The sequence below is a fragment of the Salvelinus fontinalis genome, chromosome 5 (genome assembly GCF_029448725.1).
Source record: "Salvelinus fontinalis isolate EN_2023a chromosome 5, ASM2944872v1, whole genome shotgun sequence".
NCBI lineage: Eukaryota > Metazoa > Chordata > Actinopteri > Salmoniformes > Salmonidae > Salvelinus > Salvelinus fontinalis.
The window spans coordinates 21,306,509-21,325,585 of NC_074669.1; the positions used below are offsets into that span (position 1 = coordinate 21,306,509).

The window sequence follows — 19,077 nt, forward strand, 5'->3', positions numbered from 1 at the left end:
ACACACAGTCCACACTCAGCAGTTGTGGTTTTGTTAAGAGTCCCCAGTGGGCACTTAAAGCAATTACATCATTGATACATGGTACAAAGCCTTAGGCCTGCAGCCACACAGCAGCTTGGTCGGGCAGCTGTCTGGCTGTCAGCATTCTGATCCAAACAAAGATCCTGTCACACTCAATGAAAACCATGAGCTGAATCTAACAGCCAAGCCAATGGCTCTCTTACGACCCTCCCCGGTAATATTAGCTGGGACAGGCCTACCCTTCTTTACCCTATCCATGTTGCCTTTGTCGACTCCATTGGTTTTACTTACAGCGCCATTGGATACGGGGGGAAACTTTATGGGGCATCTGCTATTGTGGTATTTCTGTCTCTTTTCAGTGTAATTCAGAGCTGGTGAAGGTTAAACCGTTTAAAGTCAGTCCTTTGGAGGAGGATTTACATAGATCCCGTGGAAACTCAATGCTATTTCTCTGTCCCCAGAAGTTCACAGAGTTCCTGGTTGTGGTTGGATATTGACCCTGTCTGTCTAGCAGTAACCCCCTAGCTGCCTAACCCTGATGATGATTGATATCTGACTTTTGAAGAGATCAATTGAGAGACATTTTTCATAATACTATTCTGCTGTCCCTTAGGCTCACCCAGATAGTACACATATCTGGATCCTTTGGGATCAATGCTATTGTTGAGGCATTTTGTTAAAGAAATCTTCTCAGGTTATCGTCTGCATTGACAGCTATGGAAGAGGGTAATAATACTAGAGCAGGCTAGGGGGAAGTTATTAACAACCTCTAGCCGGGTCTCTAAGCAAGCACACAGCAGGGAGTATAACATCAAGACTTACTGCAGCTGCTACACAGAAACAGCCAGGCACTGCATCAGTTTGGGGGGGAAATGATCTCTGTGATGACAGCTATAGGTATTTGACTCTTCTCAGCAATAATTTCCTACTGAAAGCTGATTCACATCTTGTATTTTATTTACATAATGATACCTGGATGATGCAGGTGATGTCTGCCCTTTACAATGGATAAGGATATGCTTTACCGGAATTAGTTATTTTCAGCACTGTTTGTGAATAAATAAAGAGAAATCCTAAAGCAGAGACCTGCTGTTCATGTTGGCTTGTGAGCCTTCGTTCACCATGTGCTGCGTCAGTGCATCTCACATACCAAGACAGGTTTGACAGCCAGCCTCCAAAGAGACGCTCACTCAGTTTAAACCTTAATAGGCTGAAATATTGAGGAATTCTACAGTGAGCCCCCTCGTCTTTGAGGGGGGCCCCATTGAAATCCATGGCCATGAGGATTGACCGTAGCTGCACTCTGCTAATACAGTCATTCACTCAGTTTAATTGATGTATGTTTCACGAGCGCCATATGAATTAATGATGCAAACTTAAAACAGAAGCTAGGTGGAGCATGCTTAATTCATGTGTTTTGTTGCTTAATTTGCAATAACTTTCCTTTCTGAGGATGTGATAAATGCTTGATCAGGCATATCAGACAGAGCTGGGAATAGCTGTATCTTTTAACACTTATGTGTTCATTAGTGCCTCTGTGGAAAAAAATAAACAAGTTGAAAGCAGGTCATCCTGTGTATGGCAGGCAGCAGGAGCCAGGGGCTTAGCAAGAGTGTTGAATAATGAAAAGCATTATTAGTTACCATTTGTGGTGGGAGAACAAATTGATGAATATGTCTGTGTCTGTGTGCAATGTGAAGCAGTGACATTTCATCTTGGAGGGAGGAGGTTGAGAGAGGTGGTGGTTAAGGGGAGAGAGAAGGTGAGTTTACTGAATACACAAAAGTGTCACACCTGCTCCCGCTCTCCCTGCCTGGCGCTCGAGGGCGCCAGGGAGCCCAGCACTACGCACTCCTGCGACCATCATTACGCACACCTGTTTCCCTCGTCACGCGCATCAGCGATTCATTGGACTCAGCTGGACTCAATCACCTGCGTTCATTACCTTCCCTACATCTGTCTGTTCCCGAGATTGTTTCCCACTTCTGCATTGTTGTCGTATGTCATTTTTTTACCTTGCTCTGATGCTGTTCCTGTCCTCTTCCATGTCCGTTCTTAATTAATGTTCACTCCCTGTACCTGCTTCTCATCATCAGCATCGTTTCTTACATAATGCAGAAGCCCTCATTTGAAGCACCAGGGAATGCTGGCTTTTTGGTCTTGGTGGTGACGTCGGGTCCGGGTTCGTGGCCGCCGCCGATAGAACCAGGGGAGTGCCTCAGCTGGCTCGTCGGGCTTCCACACCCAAGCTGGCTCGAGAGGTTTCCTTGCACCGTTTGGCTCAGCAGGCTCCCATCCCACATCATGCCTCAGCCAGATCGTCAGGGTTTTACGCCCCCAGCCAGATCATCAGTCTCCCACGTCTCAGCTGGCTCGCCAGGCTCCCACGTTCCAGCGGGATAATCAGGCTTTACACCTCAACCGGATCGTCAGCCTTCACGCCTCAACCTGCACGCCAAGCTCCTACGCCTCAGCCGGTTTGCCAGGCTCCCACGCCTCTTGCCGGTTCGCCGGTTTCTACGCCCCAGCCGGCTTATCCAGCGCCCATGCCTCGGCCGGCCCGTTAGGCTCTCCCAGGTGGGACGCCGGGTGGTGCCCATAGAGGGCGGGGGGAGGGGGGGGGTACTCTCACGTCTGCTCCCACTCTCCCTCCCTGGCGCTCAGGCCGCCAGGCTGCCCAGCACTACATACTCCTGCCACCATCATTTGCACACCTGTTTACCTTGTCACGCGCATCAGCGATTCATTGAACTCAGCTGGACTCAATCACCTGCTTTCATTACCTCCCCTACATCTGTCTGTTCCCGAGATTTTTCCCCGCTTCTGCATTATTGTCGTATGTCGTTCGGTTACCTTGTTCTGATGCTGTTCCTGTCCTGTTCCTTGTCCAAAATATTCACTCACTGTACCTCACTTTAAAGGGTATTTGGTGGGGCTTCCGTAATTCATGTTGCTTGCTAAAGTACAGACTGCAGTTTCCCTTCCAATAGGAGGTGCCATAACAGGTGTCGGTCGCATCTACAGATGGACTATTCAGACTATCCAAATAAAGTGTGACCCTTTCTATGGACCACAGCTAATAGAATTGATCAAGACAAATGAAGCTGTGAAATACATACTGTAAATGACATACTGTTACACCAAAAGTGTTAACCTTTTACTGCAGTGGGCTAAATCAGGATCACATAAAAGTATACACCTCAGACACATGGTTATGGACTTTAAAAAATGAAGACCATGTCAGATATAGAGTTGAAATGTATTACATTTTGAGTTTGCATCCCAACATTACAAGTTATATACATCACAGAAGACTGAAATATACAAAACTGGTTGACATAGAAACACCAGATTCTCAGCTGTTTAAATTATTTATTTTTTTGTTAATTATGAAATTCTGAAAAATATTAACATTCCACCCATGGCCACTAGGTAATTAGACTGCAGGAAAGGGTAGCTACGGAACGACTAGGCCTCTGACTTCTTCAGAATACAATAAACTGTATTTGGTGTGTCTGAGTAAGATTGCTGATGTTAGAGTTTGACATTTATTTGAAGTTTAGCAGACCCTTTAGCTAACTTGGTGGCAAAAGTGCAAGAAGTGCCCCCCCCCCCCCCCCCCCCTCGCTCTCTCTCTCTCGCTCTCTCTCTCTGCTTGGTCCGATAACTTTTCCGCCAGATAGACAAGAATAACTATTTGTAAAAGTTTTCTCTTGCATGTGTTTCAGTCTAAGCCCAGCAGTGGTAAAAGTTGTGATGATAAGCTGTGAGGGCATAGCGCTTGTTGCAGACAGCAGGGTCATGTAGGATCTCTGTGCTGACAAACAGATGATAGCTGGTTCTGTTTTGTCCTCTTCCCTCTGATATGAGGGGGTGGCTAACTGCAGAGATGGGCTCATTCGTGCTAAGTGGGATACATCCATTTTTTGGGCCTCCATTGTTAGTCGTCTCTGGTCTTGGGGAAATGACATGAGCACTAGGCTATAGCCCAATAGGATATTTTCAGAATTCGCTCAGGGAATTGCAAAGGCACACAGTTCAAGTCTGTTGTCATATGAATTTTCTTTTGTTGACATGTTCTACCATCCAGTGTTGGGGTCATTATACTTGACTTATTACTCCCTGGGGAAAGTAGTTTGTTAAACTACTCGTTGTATTACTTTTGCGTTACACCCAAAAACGTTGCACATCCTCACTCAATGTAAACAATGTCTACATTACGTAGGCCTATAGACCAACAGGTTTTTTGTTTTAAAGTAGGCCATGTGCATTAGGCCTGCGGATATCAAATCCCAGGGCATTGAGGGCAAGGATATAAACACTGTCTCGTCCTACCTGTACTATGGCATCGGGCATACCAGCTGTCACCCGAGAGAGACCGTCCTTCAGTGCCAGTGTCTTGGTTGTTCCCAGGGTTGGTTGTAGAGTGCTATAGAAAGAGTTATCCTCCCCTTGCAAGATGACCAATGCCACAGTGGGTGGCTTCATGACCCTGCATTATTTTCATATCCCTCACTAAAGCAATTAGTAGTAGTACGTCCAACAGGAACTTGGAAAGTGTTTGTCAGACGAAAACAATTAGAATTCTGGGGTGGGGGGATTTTTTTAAATATTGCACCAACAAAGAGGGAATAATAATCATCACAAATATAGACTGTTGCAGAGATAATTCCTTATTTGGCAGAGACCCATCTCCTCCCCACTATTTGGCAACTTGTCAGGATATATGTTGTCCATGGTCTACACGTGACAGTATCTGGTATTCCAACATGATAAACGTGTCACAGAAAATGGTATTGTGGGTAATACCTCAAGTGACCATGTAAATAAACAGTGCAGGAGACCAAACAAAAACACATATGGCATTAATAATCCCAGATTTTACTTACAAGTGAAAAGTCTGTTTAGAAAATAAGAAATCATTATACATAAATCCTTTCAAACACATCTCTGAAATGTCTTATTAGTCTAACCAACCAACCTAACCATAGTCTGACTCCGAGGCCTCTCAGCGCCCCATTAGAAAAACCCCGCTATCTATATAGAACCAAAAGCTGTTCTTCTGCTGTATCTTCATAGGATAACCATTTTAGGTTCCGTGTAGAACCATGTCCACAGAGGTTTCTACATGGAACCCAGAATAAATCTACCTGGAACAAAAAAGGGTTTTTCATGGAACCAAAAAGGATTTTCCAATGCGGACAGCCGCAGAACTCATTTGGAACCCTGATGAAATTTTCAGCCATGCTGTTTATGACAGGAGGGAGCAGGCGCCGCGACATCATTTCCTGCTCTGCTTTGGCTCATTAGGAAGACCTTGCATGCAGCTTGCAGGTTCCTACCATGAGGTCTCATGGTTTTTGAGTGGCTCTGTGCACTCCTTAGGGACAGACACTGTGATGTCTGTGATGGCCAGACAGCCCTAGGATCATTACCCATGTGAAGTCTCTAATATCAGTCTGTGCTCTGTTGACTTATGATCTGTTTCCAGGTCAGCATCCATTCTCTTCCCTTCTCAGTTGTCATGAGTCTACCACCATCTTAACCACAACTGGTCTATTTACATTTTACCCAGATCTTGGAATATGTTTCAGTGTGGTGCCAGAAAAATGTATGCTAATGCAAAGTTCACTTACTATGCAGTTTTCTGCATTTCTCTCTCTGTTGTATCTTTCCCCTTCCTCTCTGACTCACCCTCCCTCTGTCTCTCCCTATTCTCTCTCTCTCCTCCCTCCTCTCTCCTTCCTCTTCTTCCCCTGTTAGTCTGCAGAGACCTGTTATCTGTATGCAAATGTCTCCTAAGAAAGGGAGCTGGTTAACAAGTCTGATCAGCCTCAGAATGTGTGGCTCTGCTGAGGGGCACATTTCAAAGCGAGCAGGGACCTAGTCTGGGGCAAGCATGCATGTTGTACAGAGTGTGTACTCTATTGCTTGTTGTAAATGTTGTACACTAGTGCTTCCACACATATGCAGCAACCCATTGAGATGGGAGAGGAATCTGCAGACCCTCATACGACATGCATCTGGTTTCTCTCTGGTATTCAAATTAATGTCATTTTCAGGAACCGTCTCCTTGACAGTGCTTTGTAATGGGAGTTTTGTCCTTATCTGGGGACAGTTTCACATCCTGCACATAGAAATATAATTCTACAGTACACCGAGTGTACAAAACATTAAGAACACCTTCCTAATATTGAGTTTCACCCCCCCTTTTGCTCTCAGAACAGCCTCAATTAGATTAGCATTCCACAAGGATTCTGGCTCATGTTGACTCCAATGCTTCCCACAGTTGTGTCAAGTTGGCTGGATGTCCTATGGGTGGTGGACCATTCTTGATCCGGGACACTGTTGAGCGTGAAATCTTTTGCCTTGCCCATTCACCCTCTGAATGGTCCACATACAGTACATAATCCACGTCTCAGGTGTCTTAAGGCGTAAAAATTCTTCTTTAACCTGTCTCCTCCCCTTTATTTACACTGATTGAAGTGGATTTGACAAGTGACATCAATAAGAGATCATAGCTTTCACCTGGATTCACCTGGTCAGTCTATGTCAAGCAAAGAGCAGGTGTTATTAATGTTTTGTGCACTCAGTGTACGTCGATCCACATCCTTGCTTACTGCACCAATAAGACATCACACATAAGTAGCTCTTATTGTGTTGATACAGTGTGAAGTTTGAAAATTCAAGTATGTCTTCCATTTCATTTGTATCATATAATGACTGATGAATACACACTGTAGATGCTGTTAAACTTAACATATGGTTAACTAAAAAGTGATAACAAAGTGTGACCTCCAAGCAATGGCTATTTATCAGTAAGCTAGGGATTTAGCTGAGTCACAAGTCACAATGATTTGCATAACACATGCAGTGTCTATCCCTGTTGACATCACTGCAACTGTAACAACTGCAGCAGGAACTATAACAATACAACAGAAATGGGAACAGCTTTGAAATAACTTCCTCTTTAGGCCCTATAAAGTGGGGCATCTTTTCTTTCCACTCTCTAGTCATGAATTAGAATCGAGTCTAGACCTACTTATTATAAGGAAAATAAACAATGCCTCTGTGGTCTGTGAAACAGCTTAGTCACACACTGTTCAAAGCTGTAATTACATCTCCCATCAACTCTGCTGAGCTGGGCCCTAGCTGGCTAACACACCACACTACTTACCATCCCATGGATTCAGTTCAGCAGCTCGAAACCCCCAGTAACAGGACAGAGTTGATGGCCTTGATGTGGGATTTGTTTATGGATGGGAGGGGGCTGAACACAAATTAAAACATGTTTATGCATAGCAAGACATTTGTACATTATTTCATTTAATTGTGATAGAGTAATTTGATTTGCACTAGCGACTAACATGGAAGAGAGAAGTTGCCATGTTAGTACAACCTGGGTGTTTTCTATCCTTTAGCTGAAGGTACACTGTAAATGGATGTCAGATAGAATATTGGCATTTGAAATATGTCCTCTCTCGGAGCAGCAACATACAGCATTTACCATAAAATATTTAAAGTAATTGAACAATATTTTGCACTGAGTAGAGGTACATTATGGCATGTTGCAATGTATTACAGTAACTGGGTTTTCTGTATACATTTTCACAAAGCCCAGAGTGCAGTATAAAATACCAATCCATTATTATCCATTATTTATTTCACAAATAAAGGTGAAATAAAAAAATAAAAATAAAAAATCTGTTAGTGCTGAAAAACTAGACTGATTGAGTGAAATATTGATTATTTGTTGTTAGTCCCTCAGTTTATCCTTTTCTAAGGTGGATTCTGTACAACAGCCTCTGTGTTCAGGTTTCTGTTCAGGTGGATCCTGCGCATACATTAAGCAAAGTTATCCAAGTGGAATAAGTGCAAGTGTTTGCATTAGCTTTCATTAGTCTCCACTGTTCACCTCAATTGGAACTGAGTATATTAAAGTATCTCTGATCCACCGAAACCCCACCAACAGCAAACACACACAATCACAATTACCTCATATTAATACATTTATACCCAACGGTGTAGAAATACTTAAGTAGTTGTTTTTGGTATGTTTACATTACTTTACTGTTTATATTTTGACTACTTTTACTTTTACTTCACTACATTCCTAAAGAAAATAATGTACTTTTTACTCCAAACATTTTCCCTGACACCCAAAAGTACCCGTTACATTTTGAATGTTTAGCAGGACAGAAAATGGTCCAATTCGCAGACTTATCAAGAAAACATCCCTGGTCATCCCTACTGCCTCTGATCTGGCGGACTCACTAAACACAAATGCTTCATTTTTTAATTATGTCTGAGTGTTGGAGTGTGACCTGGCTATCCGTAAAAAAAGAAATTATGCTGTCTGGTTTACTTAATATAAGGAATTAAAAATTGTTTGTACTTTTACTTTTGTTACTGAAGTATATTTTAGGAACTACATTTACTTTTGTTACTTAAGTATATTTTAGGAACTACATTTACTTTTGTTACTTAAGTATATTTTAGGAACTACATTTACTTTTGATACTTAAGTATATTTAAAACAGAATAGTTTTAGACTTTTACTCAAGTAGTATTTTACTGGGTGACTTTCACTTTACTTTTACTCAAGTATGAGAATGTATTACTTTTTCCACCACTGTTTATACCTAACTGGGAGAATATAACTCAGATACTATGTGGAACACATTTTTCTTCAAACATCTGAACCTTTCTATCAGGTTTTTTTTCTAGACCCAGTTGTTGAAATAGGGAGTTTTTCAAATGGTACAGCAGTCTCAGCATGGAGTTATGTGACGTGTTCATTCACATTAGCAAACACTACGCTTCGTCCAAGTTAATTTCACACAGTGTCTACTGAAATGGGATTATGACAGGGACATTAGTATGATACAAATCTGACATGGCTAATGTTTGCAGGATAATGCAGAATCCTGACTGTAGGATGATTGTTATCTTCCCCATTATTGAAATGTACATGTTGTTATCTTCCCCATTATTGAAATGTACATTTAACTTTCATCTCTCTCATTTACCTTAGAAGGATAATTCCGCTGCTGCCTGTGTTTGGATTTAGTTTTCATTTGTAATGGCTTTGCATATGTAACCGATGTGAAATGGCTAGCTAGTTTGCAGTGGTGCGCGCTAATAGCGTTTAAATCGGTGACGTCACTCGCTTTGAGACCTTGAAGTAGTGGTTCCCCTTGCTCTGCAAGGGCCGAGGCTTTTGTGGAGCGATGGGTAATGATGCTTCGTGGGTGACTGTTGTTGATGTGTGCAGAGAGTCCCTGGTTCCCGCCCAGGTCGGGGCGAGGGGACGGACGTAAAGTTATACTGTTACATTGATGCTGTTGACCCGGATCACTGGTTGCTGTGGAAAAGGGGGGTGAGTGTAACCGATGTGAAATGGCTAGCTAGTTTGCGGTGGTGCGCGCTAATAGTGTTTCAATTGGTGACGTCACTCGCTTTGAGACCTTGAAGTAGTGGTTCCCCTTGCTCTGCAAGGGCCGCGGCTTTTGTGGAGCGATGTGTAACGATGCTTCGTGGGTGACTGTTGTTGATGTGTGCAGAGGGTCCCTGGTTCGCGCCCGGGTCGGGGCGAGGGGACGGACTAAAGTTATACTGTTACACATATGTTAACATGCTATATCCACATACTGAATGTGCATCCATTTTGCATGTGAAAATCAACCACTTTCTATATTATAAAATAATATATTTAGATTCATATTCAGTCTCACACGAGCCCCAATATCTTTCCAACAGTCATTCAGACAGAATATTATTTTTGTATAATAAGATCAAAAACTTTCTCACAATTGTTTGGACATTTTGTTGTCTTTTCTTTTTAAGGTACGTTGAGAAGATTGAAATTATTGCATGTGTGTATTTCGCCTACAGCATCAGTTTAAGTCTTATATTTATTCATTTCAAGGAATGTAAGTCATAAATAGGACAGTCAAGTCACATCTCGGCAGGATAATGAGAAGACTTGCTTTTGATAACCTCTGTGCAATAGCCAGTAGTCAGATTGGCCAGGTACCTGGGGAGATAGAGAATACTGAGGGAGGGAAGCGGGGATGGAGGAATTCCTTGGGCTAGATACTGGGGATATCTCAGCGTAGTTAAACAACCAACCAAATGAGTCACTATGATCTCATCTATCGTCAAAAGTTGAGAATCTCCTTGATTAGCGACCATTTTTATATGTAGCCTATGCAAGGTCGGCAGAAACCACTAACAACGCCGTTTTCGGGGATACAGTATCTTCAACCTAGCTTCCGTTTCCCCTGAAAAACGGATGTGGGGACTTTGCTCAGGCCTTTATTTTATGCCTGCTACGCTAGGTTTGTCTTTATGAACACCTAAGGATGAGCATGAGCATACTGTGGCATTTGAATAATTACTGGTCGTAAAAAACATAATAATGGAAAAGTAACCAATTTGGTGGAGAATTCCACCACCTACAGAATTCCAATTAACCCCTGTGTGCATCTTTAAATTAAAGAATGCATTGTGTTTTATCAGTGTGCTCCGTTGTTACCTCCATGCCAGTACTAGTGTATGAAGAGCGCAGGTATGAATGTGTTCTGTTCTAGCACAATACATATTTTGTTCCAGAGGGGTTTATTGTTCCATGCACTGTGTCAGATAAGCAAATACAGCAGCAACACATTTGGGCAATGTTTCTTTTCATAATGCCAATGGTGCCAAACATCGGAATATATCTATGAAGTGTTGGTGGACACTCCTTCAAACCTGTCAGAAACGGGTGTATAAAATCGAGAAAACATTGACAAACATTGTCCATAGACAAACATTGGCAGTAGAATGGCCTTACTGAAAAACTCAGAGACTTTCAATGTGGCACCGTCATAGGATGCCACATTTCCACCAAGTCAGTTCCTCAAATTTCTGCCCTGCTAGAGCTACCCCGGTCAACTGTAAATGCTGTTATTGTGAAGTGGAAACGTATAAGATCAACAACGGCTCAGCCACAATGTGGTAGGCTGCACAAGCTCACAGAACGGGACCGACGGGTGCTGAAGCGCATAGTGTGTAAAAATTGTCTGTCCTCGGTTGCAACACCCACTAACGAGTTCCAAACTCTGGAAGCAACGTCAGCACAATAACTATTTGCCGGGAGCATCATGAAATGGCTTTCCATGCCAGAGCAGTCGCACACAAGCCAAAGATCACCATGCGCAATGCCAAGGTCGGCTGGAATGGTGTAAAGCTCACCGCCATTGTACTTTGGAGCAGTGGAAACACGTTCTCTGAAGTGATGAATCACACTTCTCCATCTGGCAGTCAGACAGACTCATCTAGGATTGGCGGATGCCTGGAGAACATTTACCTGCCCCAATGCATAGTGCTAACTGTAAAGTTTGGTGGAGGAGGAATAATGGTCTGGGGCTGATTTTCATGTTTCGGAATAGGTCCCTTTAGTTCCAATGAAGGGAAATCTTAACAGTACAGCATACAATGGCATTCTAGACAATTCTGTGCCTCCAACTTTGTGGCAACAGTTTGGGTAGGCCCTTTCCTGTTTCAGCATGACAATGCCACCATGCACAAAGTGAGGTCCATGCAGAAATGGTTTGTTGAGATCGGTGTGGAAAACCTTGACTGGCCTGCACAGAGCCCTGACCTCAACCCCAGCAAACACCTTTGGGATGAATAGGAACACCGACTGCGAGCCAGACCTTATCGCCCAACATCAGTGCCCGACCTCATTAATGCTCTTGTGGCTGAATGGAAGCAGGGCCCTGCAGCAATGTTTCAACATCTAGTGGAAAGCCTTCCCAGAAGAGTGGAGGCTGTTGTAGCAGCAAAAGGGGGGCCAACTCCATATTAATGCCCATGATTTCGGAATGAGATGTTCGACGAGCAGGTGTCCACATACTTTTGGTCATGTAGTGTATCATTCCAAGCTCATGCCAAGCATGGTTGCCTCACTCTGTCTCCTCACCTCGAAAGGACTTGGGAATAATGTCTAAGACAGCCTTTTCATCACATCAGGGATCCTATTTTACTTTACTCACTCTTTCTCCTACGCCTTTTCTTCCCTCTCTCTATTTCCCTCTGACTCTCAAGCCAAAATGGAGATTCATTTAACGTCTTTACCTTTTGATGGTGTTCAGAGTGGAAATGATTAAAGTATGCCTTTCTCTGGATCTTTTATTGAGATGTGCAATTTTTTATTAGATGGATAGAGGTATCTTCCCTCAATCAGGATTTTGCTTGGCCTGATGTGGCTTTGTCATAACCCTGCAAGTTTCATAATAAAAGCCTCTAGTATTTTACACAAATTCCAGATATGGCAATTAGAGGGACTGCAGACACTCCTTGCGAAGAGATGGACATGTGAACTCCATTGTTTTTTCCCACATTACTTTCCTTCAGGTAATGGCCCTTTCCCGGCGGTTTTTGGTACTGTCTGCCATTGGCTGTGAATGTAATACATGTTAAGTGGTCTTTTGTGTGACACAGATGGACTGATTTATTTTTCTCGTTTGGCAGTCATAAGACAGTGGGAGAGGATTACAGGCTACAAAGCAAGACTTTGCAGAAAGCTGCATTACAAGTAAACCATTTTTCCATCTGCCTTTTCTCTTGGTTAGGTTGCGATTATATGATTTAAGCCGACCCCAGACACACTGTGACATATCCCATCTATCAAAGGAAAATACACCATATAGGGAACAAAAAGGATGACACTGAATCCTATACTCCATGTTTGAATAAAAATATATCGTACAGTAAAACGACAAACACACCATTCAACAGTATTCAAATTGTAGAGAAATTTCCACCTCAGTAATGTTTCCATACACAATTTTTTGAGGCGAGTAAAGTCACACCGTATAAAAAAAAATCTCAACAGCTGTAATGGAAACAGGTAGCTGCGGTACAATTTTATAAATGCCAACTTGTTCGTTCGACATGGTGGGAACTTTTTGTCTTTGTAAAATGAATTATGCGAGAAATTGTGGTGGAAACGCCTTTATGTGCAACTATTGATATACTAACCATCATATCACAGTAAACATTGAGTCACGCAATGATATGGTGTGTGGTCCTCCCACTATGACTCGGGAAACTATGCAATTTATTAGGCTACAGATTAAATAAATGAAGATGAACTTCACAGGGTGGTGAAAGTGCACAGTGATCTTGATGCTCCTTTTCAATAAATATCAAGTGTATTATTCTGGTGACATGATGATTGATGCTTGACTGCCATTTGACAAATAAAAATGATCTCGCTCTTATCCATATTAATGTCATCATGTAGACCACCCGCACTGTACCTGTGAGCTGTTGTCTAGAGTGCACGTGCCAGACCAGAGTAGGCACATTTTCTATTTAAGGAAAAGGTTTTTGTGACAAAACAGTAGAGTTGAAAATGCTATGGTAACACATTGAACTATAGACCTTTATTCAGTACATGAAAACTTAAGCGAAAAAGTACATTTTGTGTGCACTACGTCATCAACCAGTCACTTTTATCTGCAACGAGTCAGTTTGGTGGAAACACACCACTAAACATTTGCATATTTTATTTTTTATGCTGATTTTAGAATATTCGTATGAAAATCTGTCGACAATTGTATGGGAACCTAGTTAGTGATTCAAACATGGATCATTCAGTTGAGACTCCCTCTCTGATCTGTTTACCCAGCTATTCATTCACAAAGCACAGTTCTAACCCAATGTTAGACCAGAGAGCATCATAAACACAAGGTTGACATGCAAACCATCTGTATCGCTCCTTGAGCCTTCAGATATCCATCACTGTACCATAGCCACAAGATTAGTGAGTACTTGTGTATCGCCTCACCTTGAAAAATGTTTCATGACACATGCTTTCTTCACCATGCTTTCTTCACCTATGAGAGGATATGATCCCGCTGCTTTAGTCCACTATCTTATCTGTGCATTGAGTTGGTGTATCTGCACTGTCACTGTATGTTTCTACCCCAGTAAGATACAGCTTGCTCCTTGATCTTAGACTACAGTATGTCTGGAGTGAGCTGGTGTTGGACATCTTCATACATCAGTCTGTACTGTTCACTTAACTGGGGACCACTATCTTTTTCATTGACTGTGTTGTTTTCCCTCTCGACAGTGAGCATGTACAGAAAGTATTCACACCCCTTGACTTTTTCCACATTTTGTTGTGTTACAGCCTGAATTAAACATTGATTAAATGTATATTTTGTGTCACTGGCCTACACACAATACCCCATAATGTCAAAGTAGAATTGTGTTTTTCTAAAGTTTTACAAATTAATGAATTAAGGAAAGCTTACATGTCTTGACTCAACAAGTATTCAACCCATTTTTTATGGAAAGACTAAATAAGTTCAGGAGTAAGAATTTGCTTTACAAGTCACATAAGTTCCATGGACTCTATGCAATAATAGTGTTTAACATGTTTTTGATTGACTATCTCATCTCTGTACCCCACACATACAAGTATCTGTAAGGTCCCTCAGTCGAGCAGTAAATTTCAAACACAGATTCAACCACAAAGACCAGGGAGGTTTTCCAATGCCTCGCAAAGATAGGCACCTATTAGTAGATATGTCAAAAAAAAATTAAAGCAGACATTGAATATCCCTTTGAGAACAATTAAGTTATTAATTACACTTTGGGTGGTGTATCAATACACCCAGTAACTACAAAGGTGTCCTTCCTAACTCAGTTGCCATAGAGGGAAGAAATCCCTCAGGGATTTCACCATGAGACCAATGGTGACTTTAAAACAGTTACATAGTTTAAAGGCTGTGATAGGAGAAAACTGAGGATGGATCAACAACACTGCACTCTACTAACTTAATGACAGAGTGAAAAGAAGGAAGCCTGTACAGAATAAAAATATTTAAAAACATGCATCCTGTTCTAAAGTAATACTGCAAAAAATGTGACAAAGCAAGGGGTATGTCTGGGGCAAATCCAATGCAACACATTACTGTGCACCACTCTACATATTTTCAAGCATAGTGGTGGCTGCATCATTGTATGGGTATGCTTGTAATCATTAAGGACTGGAGAGTTTTTCAGGATAAAAACCCCCCGAATGGAGCCAAGCATAGGCAGAATCCTAGAGGAAAATCTGGTTCAGTCTGCTTTCCACCAAAACCTAAAACACAAGGCCAAATCTAGACTTGAGTTGATTACCAAGAAGACTGTGAATGCTCCTGAGTGACCGAGTTACAGTTTCAACAACCAATTTGACAGAGCTTGAATAATTTTGAAATGAAAACTGGGCAAATGTTGCACAAGCTCTTAGAGACTCACCCACAAAGACTCACTGCTGTAATTGCTGCCAAAGGTAATTATAACATGTATTGACTGAATACTTATCCAATCAAGATATATTTGTTTATTATTTATATATATATTTTTCCAAATATTTCATTTTTCTTCCACTTTGACATTACAGAGTATTTTGTGTAGATTGTTGACAAAAAAATAATTCAATCTATTTTAATTCAACTTTGTAACACAACAAAATGTGAATAAATTCAAGGGGTGTGTAAACTTTCTGATGGCAATGTAGATGCATGTACAGTAAGGTCCATCATTATTGGCAGCCTTGATAAAGATGAGCAAAAAAGATTGTATAAAATAAATAATACAAATACTGAACAATTTTGAAGCCCATGCCTAGTCTTTTTTATTCTCACCCCATCCTAGCCCAGCCCAGCTAAATCTCTGATGGATGTATGTTGCTTCCAGGAGGTTAGCCTTGATGTAGAATCAAAAATAAATAAATAACTTTGAATGGAATGGAAAAAGTCAAATTTCTGACTGCAGGTCTCAATGCTTTGGATGTGCGTTTTGTTCTGAGCTAGAGATCGCATTTTGATACTTGTGTCATATAATAATATATGCCGTTTAGCAGACACTTTTATTCAAAGCGACTTACACTAATGAGTGCATACATTTTATGTGACTGCTGAATTGGTCAACTTAGATTGACTCTGCATAGTTCTATAGGAGATGGTGAGCAATATAAAGCTCTGTAAGAAAGCTAAAGTATCAAATTGAAAAGGAGCCATAAGATGAAATACAATATGTCTCAGGGCTATAGGGGAAAGCACTCCCAAGGTGATTTCCCAGGTAATGGACCTTTTAGCATGGAAATCAGAGAGTAAGGGAATAGGGCCTGCTATTTAACGGCTCCACTGTTGCTCCTTTGGGATGCATGGACTTAATCAGTTATATTTCACAGATGCCATCTTTTATATATGGGTACACATTAATCTGCAGTGTTTCAAGTCCTTAATTGGTCAGAACCATGTGGGATAGGCCCAGAATGAAACAGCAGAGAAGAATGATGGTTCTCCCTTTAATTGAACCGGGCCTTGCTGCTTGCACAACACTCAGAGGACTTGTTGAAGTGAAACAACATAACTATTCACCAACAGTGCCTCTGATAATATTGAAAGAAGTTACTAAACTGGTAATAGGCTTCTGTGTTTATTTCGATACTACTGCAATCTCGGTACCCAGAACCATAGCTTGCATATATAACATCTTGAATAGGTTATTAAGTAATTGAACAGTGTTGGGGTAATAGTGTGGGATCTTTGATGTAACAGCAAGCAATTGGCTGGATTCTTTAATAAGCTAAAGCATCATACGTTATACTTTATTTAACTATTTCTTCAGAAATATAAAACACAATATTTTTTGCAATGCTTTGATGAGTATCCACAACTTTGCTGTGTTTCTATGGTACATACGGTGCACACTTTGTTTTTGTTGGCTCGATATCTTGTTATCTACCTAGTCTAGCTATTAATGATGTAGGCCTATATGACATGTTCTGACTACAAAATGATGCATTCTTAGAGAGTTTCCCTTTGCAGGTCTGCAGCTGAGACAGCCTGCATAGTATGCTATCTATAGATCACTGCATTTTATTATTTTATCCACAGAGTATTTTTCATGTGGTATGGATTTAAATCTGTCTGCCTCAAAATTGGATTTTCAGAATTATATTTAGCGTAGCGTCCCTAAATTGACTCTTTGGAGTAATAAGTTATTTTTTATTGCTAAAAGTATTAAATGCACACGCTTGTTGATTTTGCATGTAAAACTGTGCTGTGCTTAGAGTCTGATGTGAGTGCTGTGAGTCATCTTCAGGAAGACTCCAAAAGATGTTTAATATTCATCAAACACTGTAAAATACCTGACTCTCTTAAAAAACTTCACATGGATTTTCTTGCAAAGTTTGAACTAAATAGGATATTTACAATCTGAGTAAATCTGCAGAGGTATAATCAATGTTTGCATGTGAATGTACCGCAGCTCTGTGTTCATACCTTAGAGACATCCCAGGTTATTAATCTGTTCTCTGTTTTGTACTCTCTGTCTTCCAGGTTTCTTAAGCACAGGGGACCAAGCTTCCAAGGGAAACTATGGACTTCTTGATCTGATCCAAGCCCTGCGCTGGACTAGCGAGAATATTGCTTTCTTTGGTGGTGACCCTTTACGAATAACAGTTTTCGGATCAGGGGCTGGCGCCTCCTGTGTCAACCTCCTGACCCTGTCCCATTATTCTGAAGGTAACCGTTGGAGCAATTCAACCAAAGGTATAATGCAGAGGTTGCAACTTTTTCAATTTTCAGTGTCGCATGCCACCTGTGTGATTTAAGTTGATGAGAATATTTAGTTCTCGAATGGCTGTATACATAGCCACAGGAAGTAGGGGTGCTGCACCCCTGAAACATCATAATAAAAACATATATACACAGTACCAGTCAAAAGTTTGGACACACCTACTCATTCCAGTTGTTTTCTTTATTTTTGCTGTTTTCTACATTGTAGAATAATACTGAAGACATCACTACTATGTAATACACATATGGAATCATGTTGTAATCAAAAATGTGTTCAACACATCAAAATATATTTTATATTTTAGATTCTTCAAAGTAGCCACCCTTAGCCTTGATGACAGCTTTGCACACTCTTGGCATTCTCTCAACCAGCTTCATGAGGTAGTCACCCGGAATGCATTTTAATTGACAGGTGTGCCTTGTTAGAAGTTAATTTGTGGAATTTCTTTCCTTCTTATTGCATTTGAGCCAATCAGTTGTGTTGTGACAAGGTATGGGTGGTACACAGAAGTCCATATTATGGCAAGAACAGCTCAAATAAGCAAAGAGAAATGACAGTCCATCATTTCTTTAAGACATGAAGGTCAGTCAGTATGGAACATTTCAAGAACTTTGAACATTTCTTCAAATGCAGTCACAAAAACCATCAAGCGCTATGATGAAACTGACTCTCATGAGGACCTCCACAGGAGGAAAGGAAGACACAGAGTTACCTCTGCTGCAGAGGATAAGTTCATTAGAGTTACCAGCCTCAGAAATTGCAGCCCAAATAAAAGTAGCAAACACATCTCAACATCAACTGTTCAGAGGAGACTGCATGAATTAGGCCTTCATGGTCGACCTGCTGCAAAGAAACCACTACTAAAGGACACCAATAATAAAAAGAGACTTGCTTGGGCCAAGAATCACGAGCAATGGACATTAGACCAGTGGAAATCTGTCCTTTGGTCTGATCAGTCCAAATTTGAGATTTTCTGGTTCCAACTGCCGTGTCTTTGTGAGACGCAGAGTAGGTGAACGGATGATCTCTGCATGTGTGGTTCCCACCGGGAAGCATGGAGGAGGAGGTGTGATGGGGTGGGGTTGCTTTGCTGGTGACACTGTTGGTGATTTATTTAGAACTCAATGCACACTTAACCAGCATGGCTACCACAGCATTCTGCAGCGATACGCCATCCCATCTGGTTTGCGCTTAGTGCGACTATCATTTGTTTCTCAACAGGACAATGACCCAACACACCTGCAGGCTGCGTAAGGGCTATTTGACCAAGAAGGAGAGTGATGGAGTGCTGCATCAGATGACCTGGCCTCCACAATCACCCGACCTCAACCCAATTGAGATGGCTTGGGATGAGTTGGACCACAGAGTGAAGGAAAAGCAGTTAACAAGTGCTCAGCATATGTGGGAACTCTTTCCAGACTGTTG

The 19,077-nt window shown here is 41.5% G+C and overlaps 1 protein-coding gene across 8 annotated transcripts in view; it reads left to right on the plus strand.

Annotated features, from left to right (window-relative positions):
- The window catches only part of LOC129855301 (neuroligin-1-like), a 359,101-nt gene that overhangs the window by 331,268 nt on the left and 8,756 nt on the right, over nt 1–19,077 (plus strand). For 5 of the 8 annotated variants that reach the window (XM_055922817.1, XM_055922816.1, XM_055922820.1 and 2 more), the window contains one exon: nt 17,412–17,624. In XM_055922817.1, the coding sequence (XP_055778792.1) occupies nt 17,412–17,624 (213 nt within the window). The remainder of the gene's footprint in view (nt 1–17,411; nt 17,625–19,077) is intronic. The other 3 variants (XM_055922818.1, XM_055922821.1, XM_055922823.1) reach the window with 1 other exon arrangement.